Here is a 9,853-nt window from a genome sequence, read left to right as displayed (position 1 = left end):
TTCTAGCCGGCATCCGCATGTGTAAGGCGGCAGGGGCAACTAAGATTGATGCCTGCTCTGACTTCCAGTTGATGGTGAGCCAATACCATTGTGATTATGAAGCCACCCATTCGGCTATAATCAAATACTTGCAGGCGATCAAAGCTGAGGCCGGGACACTTGAAGAATTCAATCTAAGTCAAGTGCCTTGGTCCGAAAACAATCAGGCGGATGCTAAGCTAGCATCATCCGCTTAATACGACACACCTCGATCAGTCTTCTGGGAAGTAATGGAAAAGCGAAGCATTGAAGAAAATCCTATTGGAGCACTTGACCGAACTTCTACTTGGATGGACAGCATCCGAGCATATTTGCTAGACGGCACGCTTCCGGATTCAACTCTAAAAGCAGCCGCACTGAAAAAACGTGCGGCCAATTTTGAAATTCGCAACAGAGAGCTTTTTAAGAAAGGCTTTCTACAGCCGCTCTTAAAACGCATCACCCCCGAAAAGGGGCAGGAAATTCTAGAAGACCTACATGCGGGCTTTTGTGCCTCACATATAGGCGGCAGGTTGCTAGCAGAAAGAACTAGGCGGCAAGGATATTTCTGGCCTACCTTGGAGAAAGATGCCATGACTTTGGTGAAAAGTGTGATAAATGTCAATAATTCGACAAGCTAATACACCGTCCGGCCACCGACCTTACGGCCATCCATAGCCCAGTTCCATTCGCCAAGTAGGGCATGGACATCTTAGGGCCCTATACTTTTGCATCAGGCGGACGACGGTATATCTTTGTTGCCATAGATTATTTCACCGAATGGGTAGAGGCAGAGGCGGTAAAAAACATCAAGACAAAGGACATCATCTCTTTCATCTGGAAGAATATCATCACCCGATTCGGGGTGCCTATGTCTATGGTTTTTAACAATGGTCCTCAGTTTGAGACGCCTCAACTCAAGACTTGGTTTGAAGACCAAGGGATCTCAAGTTGTTTTACATCAGTCGGCCGATCCCAAGCAAACGGCAAGGTCGAAGCCTTCAACAAGTTAATCTTGGAAGGCATAAAAAAGAAGATTGAAAGGGCTGACAGCCTATGGGCGGATGAGCTTCCGCACGCCATATGGCCCATCAGAACAATAGCGAAAGGGGCAAATGAGAGACCCCATTTCTCATGGTGTACGGTGCGGAGGCCGTCTTACCCATCGAACACTATGAGCCGACCCTTCGAATCATGTAGTATGTTGAAGAGGCAAAGTGGGAGGCCATGCGACTGGCATTGGACTCACTTCCAGAGCGCAGGGGCAATGCCGCCTTACGCCATGAGATCTACCGTCTGAGAATGACTTGGGCCTACAATAAGAGAGTACACAAGTGACCCCTAAAGGTTAGGGATTTTGTGTTACGAAAAATGGAGGCGGTCGGTAGGGAGAATGAGCAGGGAAAGCTAACCCCAAATTGGGAAGGCCCCTACCGTATCTATGAAAAAGTAAGAGGCGGCACCTACCGTCTAGAGACACCAGACGGTCGGCAGCTACCCAGAACTTGGAATGTAGATAACTTGAAAAAGAACTACTTTTAAAATCTTGTAAATTTTTCTCATTAATGAAAATCTGCCATCTTTCCCAAACTATGTCGTTTCATTTTCATAGAGAGCCGCCTGCACAATGTGCAGACGGACATATCTCACAATTACATTGTAGAACACCGCCTGTATAATTTGCAGACGGATCGAGTTCAAAATTTCATTATGGGGAATTGCCTGCACAATACGCAGTTGGCCTTATCCACTAACGTTTGGTTAAAGTACCTTATAAAGGGACCACCTGCCCAAAGAATAATCGTCCCAAACCTAACTGAAAAGCGTCATCTGCACAAGAGCTATCGTCACTAAACTTACTCACCCTTTAAAAAGCTAAGTTTTAAAAACTTAGCGGCTACCTAACCTTCTATTAAGAGGCCAAAGGCCGAATATATTTTATTTAAGAAGACGTCTGCTCCAACATGCGTATGTCTGCTCCAACATGAGTCAGACAACCGGCGACGTCCATTTGGGCGAATTCGTCAAAGAGAGCATCTCCCATTTGGGTGGTACATTGCTCTTTATGAGTGTCATTTATGGCACTCATTTGATGAGTATTTCGCTTGTTTTTACCTTATTTTCATAGCTTTCTTTCTAAATAAATGCTTAGTTTTATGCATTTTCTGTTTATTTCGCTTTTCTATCTTGTTTTGTGTTTTTAATGGTTTTTCTAGTATTTTCTCTTTTATTTGTTCTCTTTTTGTTGCTTTTCTTTTATTATAGATTTTATAGATTTAGTTTTTATTTTATTTTATTTTATTTTCATAATTCATTTCATTTTTCTTTCCTTTATTTTATTTTATTTTGATTTCTTTTATTCTTTTATTCTTTTATTCTTTTCATTTTCATTTTATTTCTTTTAATTTTGTTTGTTAATTTTGAGTTCATTTTACTTCATTTTTCTCCTTGGTTTTAATTGTGTTTTGTAGGTGAATAATCAGGTTAAGTTGCACATTTAGAAGGCTGCCCTCCTCGCGGGCATCACCTCGAGTGCACCAATGATAGGGATGCTCGGGAGCGCAGACGAGCCACACCTTCTCACGCAACTCCCAACAACCTCAACCTCAAGTCACTTCCCCTGCTCCCCCTACGCACCTTACCCTTGCTTCCCCACTCCGAGCAAATCCCTCAACACAACAACCACCGTTCACCACCACCTTCAGCCGCAACCAATCAGCCACCAAATAGCAGCCAATTCAGCTCCCAACAGCCACCTCACGCACCTCTAATTAGCCGTTACACCAGCTCCCCTGCTCCCGCAATAACCAGCTAATCAGCCACCATTTTCACCTCCGCAAACCTCCACCTTTGCACCATCATCTGCCATCTTGGTGCGTGCGTGAAAACCCATTTGTGAGTGCGCACAAGTGGGTATAAGTTGGAGCCTATGATTTTGATAAACTCCAGTTATCGAACGATGATAATTGTGATTTGATTTGCGGTGTTGATGTGTGAAGCATGGGATAATTTTCAAACTAGGAGCAGCGAAATATGAAGAGTGATGATCGAAGCTGATGATTTGGGGTGATGTGCGAAACAGGGGATTATATCCCATAATTAAGAGCAGCCAAAAGCAAATCGAAGTCCACTGACTTCTTATTTCAATTTTGTTTCTTTTTTCGATTCTTTGTAATTTTTCTTTTTATTCTTCTTTTCATTTTCTATTTTCCTTTTACTTTCTTTTTCTCTTCGTATTTATTTTATTTTCTTTTCCCTCTTCTTTTATTCTCTTTTTTTCTTTTACTTTCTTTTAACCTTGTAAATATAAATACCCATTTTTGGGGTAAAATTAGGAGAGGAAATTTTTAGGACAATTAGAATCCAATTTTAGATCTCATATTGTTAGCTAAGGTTGAGAGCTTCTCTCTCTAGTTTTAGGGATAGTTTAGGAGTAGTTTTAGAGAGAGAAAGTGAGGGATTTCAATGGTGGTTTGAGAGATTGAAGATTCAATGCTGACAATTGTATTGAAGATCTTCTTAATCAATCAATGAGCATTTCTCACTCTATCTCATCTTATTGCTTTGTTTAATTTCATGTTTGTTTGGTTTGATTTTGATGTTTGATTCTTGATAGTGTAATTGTTCTTGATATTTTGTTGATTCTTACTTTCAATAGTTGTTTGGTGATAGATGATGATTCTTGAGTAGTTGTTTGGCTAGGAATTGGGTGAAACTTGTATGATTGATTGATTGTGATTAATTTGGGAATTGTGTTGATTGATTGTTGAGATTAAAGTGATTAATGAAGGTTTGCATATGTTTAATTCGATTAGGCCTTGAGAATTATGCTAGATTGCATTGTAATTGCTAATGACACGACCAATTGATTTAGGAATTGCAATTATCGATTGGTTTGGATTGTGATTCTCTTAGTTTGTTATTCATAGTGAACCCTAGATTAACAATTAGGAGATAGCTCTTTGATTCCAAATGATAGCTCTTATCATTAGTCTTCACAACCTTTGATTGGCATGATCTTCCCCAGTTGTTGCAATTGTCATGATTATTTGTTTGGTTGTTTGTTTTGTTAGTTGTTAGTGTTACCTCTTACCTTTGACTTCGACCTAGATTAGGCGCATAATTGAGAGTGCTTGAACATTACCGTTCCTTTGGGTTCGACCCTTGAGTTACCTCTATACTCGTATTTAGGTTTGTTAAGTGTTTATAAATTTGTTTGGCTCTAGGGAAGATTAGATAACGACCTACTTTTCCCTACGTCAGCTCTATAAACAAAAAACAAATGGCCCTATCGTCTGCGTTAAGGCAACGCTCGCAGTCGTTTGATTTAATCTATCTTGAAATCTAAAATGCGTTGAGTTTTCCAAATTGTTCTAGCACAGACGAAAAGCAGCTGTTTCATTTTAGAGGCTATACTATGTAAATTTTACCGCTTGTTGTTTCTCTGGGTCAATACAGGCGGAAAGATTATACTTATGATTATAAGCTAAGTTCCAAAACTTAGTGGCTAAAATAAATGTCTAAACGTCCAGCTGAGGCCTTTGGCCGAATACTCTCAAAGGTTTAACCTACTGCTCAAAATGGCCGTCTGTTGCTTGGTTTGGGGAAATCACCATTGTGATTGATTGACTTAGAAACCATTGTGATTAAAATAAACAACAAGATTAAGAAAGAGATTAATACCTTTGTCGCATGCTTTGTTCACTTAATTGAGCTCTTACTTTGAAAGCCCTTTAGTTCCGCTCACACGGAGACCTCCTTCGAAGTCCACTAGCAACGCGAGCACCGAAATCGGTCTATTGCCTTGGAGTTAGCAAGGCCCGACCTCCAATCCCGAGTAATTAGTGTTCAAAGGTTTTCACACTGTGATGCCTTTTTCAACACTTACTCAAGTGAAGAATCCCAACACCCAAGGTTCGTATTTATAGGGAAAGGCTCTCAAAATTCCCGTCATCTTTCCATGTGGGAGATTTTGATTTTATTCATTTTATTTTAAATCTAAAATAAAATAAATAAGCAAGTAACTAATAAATCAAATAATGTCAAGCTCACATGAGAGGTTAGGTGAGGACCATTTGGAGAAGGGGGGGGGGACAAAACTTACTCCCCACTCCTCTCACTCTTTCTTGCTACCCGCCACATGGCAGTCCCACTTGGGCACCAAGGCACCCCAAGTGGGCTGTCATGCCTCCCCTTTTGCTCGAGGCTAACCACGGCCAGCAAGCCCAGCATGAGCGTACGGGTTGCTGCAACTGTGGGCTGCTGCTGGCTTCCTCGGCCAGCATGCCTCGCAGCATATGTACGGGCTGCTGTCGAGGGCTGCTGCTGGCCTTGTGCGCACATGGCCGCGGCAGCCATGCTAGCTCAGGTGCGCTAGCACGCACCAGCCAGCCTTAGGCTCGGCTTGGTGCGCTTACTAGCCACCATGTCCTTAGCATTCAGTTTGCTTGGGGCATTCCAATGCTAGGGGTATTTTTGGGAATATGTTGGTTTATTAGTTTTTCTCGTCTCGTCTTTTATTATTATCGACTCGACTTTTGACGCTCAATTTCGACGCTCCAAGCTCGAATTTCCGAAGTCTAAATATTAATTACTCGGGCGACTCATTAATTCCTTCTGAATTAATGAGTCGCTTCAGTTCGCTAGTTGCTTGGGTGTGACCCGAAGGGTTCAGTTAAGATTAAGCTGTAATATTAATTATTCATTAATATTACTGATTAGAAGCGGCCTCCACCCAAGCATTCCGATCACTTGACCTTACTGAATAATTAGCTTTCTAATAATTCTAAACCCTCTATCGGAATAATACACTTGTTCGATGGACACTATTCCTTGCAATCTCCCACTTGTCCTTCCGAACAAGTGCGCAGTTAGTGTATAAATTTTTCCTATGTCACTTAATGTCTCTTCATGAACTATAAGGTAAGATTTATTCGTCGTCCTTATTATGTTCTGAAGTGTTTCTCGATCCCGAGTCCAACTGTCAATAAACAGATGATTTCTAATATCCATCCGAGCACGGCCATGCATTTTACAGTCTCGCTCTTCGAGAGGCCTTGTAAACAACAAAGACATCTTCCCTAATTTTAGTAGGGGGACATTCCTAGTCTTGTAACGTAGCTTCTCTTACTGAGAGGACCTAGCCGCCCGAGTGTTGCCGTTATAATCCCCTATTACGGCAGACTTTTGACAACATCAAAGCTGACTAGTACTCAAACAAGATAACTCACAATACTCATGGTCGAGGAAATAGGTTCCGATAGCCATAATGAGAAGTATACTTATGACGATTTTTAATTTCTTAAAGTATTCTCATAGGTTGACCTAGTATGGCTCTAAACCAATACATGTGCAAATGATTTATGACGATCATGTCCTTGTAGTGCAAGAAACGGTGCTATAAATCAAACTACACACTAATCTCAAATGGTCATTAATCGTCCATCGTTTAAATGACCTCAATTAGGGATAATTTTCGATTATAATATTCAATGTTCACTTAATAGGTGTTTCCTTACCAAGACTTGTCTTGATACCCTATTTTGAATATTCTCATAATCGAGTGGACTCATTATTTAATCCTAAACTACAATTAAATAGCAAACGGAGCGATAAAATATTGCATGAAATTTATATTACTCCAAAAACTTGAATGGTTTTTCTTAGTGTCTTACATTAAAATGTTCAAATTTAACTAAAACACTAAATAGGGAAATCAAAGCCAGTCTCCAACGTGTCTGATTCCCATTGCCTCAACGTGCTTGTTGTGCTTCACTTGAAGCAAAGGTTTAGTAAGTGGATCGGCTACATTGTCATCCGTTCCAACTTTGCAAATTCAGATTTCACCTTTTAATTTCCATTCTCGAATCATGTGAAACCGCCGCTTGACATGTTTGACCTTCTCATGTTCCCTTGGCTCTCTGGCCTGAGCAATAGCTCCATTGTTGTCACAATAGAGGGCTATTGGACCCTTGATTGAGGGTACAACATCAAGTTCACCAACGAACTTACGAATCCAAACAGCCTCCTTAGCTGCTTCAGCTGCTACTAAGTATTCGACTTCAGTTGTAGAATCTGCAGTTGTGCTATGCTTGGAACTCTTCCAACTAAACGCTCCTCCATTTAGACAGAACACATATCTAGATTGCGATTTGAAATCCTCTTTGTCTGTCTGGAAGCTCGCGTCGGTATAACCTTCAACAACTAATTCCTCTGAACCACCATACACCAGGAATTTATCCTTGTTCCTTTTAAGGTACTTTAGGATATTCTTGGCTGCAGTCCAATGGGCCTCTCCTAGGTCTGATTGGTAACGGCTCGTAGCACTCAAGGCATACGATACATCTGGCCTAGTACATATCATGGCACACATGATTGATCCAATAAGCGAAACATATGGAATCTGATTCATTTTTACCCGCTCATCAAGTGTCTGCGGACAATGCTTCTTGCTTAGGGTTATGCCATGTGACATTGGCAGGTGACCTCTCTTGGCCTCCTCCATGCCAAATCGAGCAAGTACCTTATCAATATAAGTACTTTGACTCAATTCAACCATCCTTTTCGATCTATCCCTATAGATATTGATGCCTAGTATGTACTGAGCCTCTCCCAAGTCTTTCATTGGGAGACACTTTCCAAGCCAGGCCTTTATAGACTCTAACAACGAAATGCTGTTTCCAATGAGCAATATGTCATCGACATATAAGACTAGGAAGGCGATGTCACTTCCACTGACCTTCTTGTAAACATAAGATTCATTTGGATTCTTGATAAAACCAAACTTACTAATGGCTTCATCGAATCGCAGATTCCAACTCTTGCTTGCTTGCTTTAGCCAATAAATGGACTTCTTAAGCTTACAAACCTTCCTAGCATTGTTTTGGGCAACAAAACCTTCAGGTTGTGTCATATACACAGTCTCTTCCAAAATACCATTGAGGAAGACGGTTTTAACGTCCATCTGCCATATTTCATAGTTGTAATATACAACAATCGCTAGGAGGATCCGAACGGATTTAAGCATTGCGACTGGAGAAAAGGTTTCATCGTAGTCAATACCATGAACTTGCCAGTAACCTTTTGCTACCAATCTTGCTTTGTAAATGAATACATTTCCATCTTTATCGATTTTCAACTTGAAAATCCACTTACATCCGATAGGTGTGTAACCATCGGGTAAGTCAACCAAGTCCTAGACTTGATTTTCAAACATGGAATCCATTTAAAATATCATGGCCTCTTGCCATTTAGCAGAGTCGGTGCCAGCCATTGCTTGCTTGTAGGTTGCCAGTTCATCTCCATCCATGATCAGGATGTCTTGATTCTCGGTTAATACTAAACCAAGATATCTATCAGGTTGAGATCTTGGCCTTTGAGACCTACGTAGGGCAATGGACTGAGCATTTGCATTATCGGTTCAACTTTGCATATTTTTTATCACTTTGACCTTCGTCAACACTTGCTATTTGAGCACTTTGACTGTAAACCTTGTCAGATTTGGGATGAAGTTTGTTAGAAATCAATTTCTTGACATATGCTTTGCATCCCCATATCTTTAGAAAAGATAACCTAGGAGGTTTCTTCATCCATAACTCGTATGGAGTCTTTTCTACAACTTTTGATGGAGCACGGTTCAGTGTTAGTGCCGTAGTTAGAAGTGTGTGTCCCCAGAAAGAGATAGGAAGATCACTAAGACCCATTGTTGATCGTACCATGTCTAACAAGGTTCGATTTCTCCATTCCATTGTGGAGTTCCTAGAGGTGTCAATTCTGAAAATATACCCTTTTTTCAGATGGTCATAGAATTCTTGGCTCAAGTATTCACCACCTCGATCTGATCGAAGGGATTTGATTTTCTTGCCAAGCTGATTTTCAACTTCACTCTGAAATTCTTTGAACTTTTCAAACGATTCAGATTTATGCGACATGAGGTAGACATAGCCATATCTACTATAGTCGTCTGTGAAGGTGATAAAATATCGATGTCCGTTCCTTGTGGCGGAGCCCGTTGGTCCACATACATCGGTATGTATTAGACCTAATAAGTCTCCTGCCCTTTCTCCCAACTTGGAGAATGGTTGTTTAATCATCTTTCCTAATAAACATCCTTCGCAATTCTCAAACGATTCTAAATCGAAAGAGTCAAGAACACCTTCTTGTAGAAGTTTCTTGATGCGTTTGATGTTGATGTAGCCAAGACGACAATGCCACAAGTACGTTTGATTTGACTTCATGGTCTTAGCCCTTTAGGTATCATTATAAACAATTTTTTCTAAACACACAAATGTCTTGTGATCAAAGTCAACATGACGTCCAACGCCAAGAGATCAAAGTATGGTAGATAAAACTAAACAAGTTTTAACTTTAGACAAAAACATGAGATTACAAGTTTTCTTTGGATAGATTATCATTATCTTCCACTTGTGTACTCATATCCACTTGAAAAGCTCCGCTCACTTTATTCCTGAAATAGGAGCACATAGTGAGTCAATTTTCCGGTATCTAATACCTTGTAAATTACTTATATTCAAGTGTAAAGATGGTTCTTGAGATTAAGGCTCTTTTTCCTCTTGCCTCATCTTCCAAATACTCGCTACATTCTCTCTTGTAGTGACCTTGTTTACTACAATAGAAGCAGTGCATCTTTGCCTTGCTCTTGAACTCCTTCCTCTTAGGCCTCAGAGCAAACTTAGCCGCTTTGCAAGAATAGGTTTTCTAAAGCTCTTGGACAACTTCCTCTAAGGAATGTTTGTTCCGTTTGGCGGTAAGTTGCATCTTTAATGCCACGTAGCCCGAGTGGAGTGAGCTCAAAAGCATGTGAGCCGCTTGCTCA

The 9,853-nt window shown here is 40.6% G+C and overlaps 1 protein-coding gene across 1 annotated transcript; it reads left to right on the top strand.

Annotated features, from left to right (window-relative positions):
- The first annotated feature begins 269 nt into the window (after window positions 1-269).
- On the top strand, window positions 270-659 carry LOC145581015 (uncharacterized). Its single transcript, XM_081638090.1, has one exon. It carries the CDS (start codon window positions 270-272, stop codon window positions 657-659), a length of 390 nt encoding a protein of 129 aa, XP_081494216.1.
- The last annotated feature ends 9,194 nt before the right edge of the window (window positions 660-9,853 follow it).

The sequence above is a fragment of the Chenopodium album genome, chromosome 15 (genome assembly GCF_948465745.1).
Source record: "Chenopodium album chromosome 15, dcCheAlbu1.1, whole genome shotgun sequence".
NCBI classification, from domain to species: domain Eukaryota; kingdom Viridiplantae; phylum Streptophyta; class Magnoliopsida; order Caryophyllales; family Amaranthaceae; genus Chenopodium; species Chenopodium album.
The sequence above is the reverse complement of the archived record's forward strand: the minus strand, read 5'-3'. Positions and strand labels throughout refer to the sequence as shown.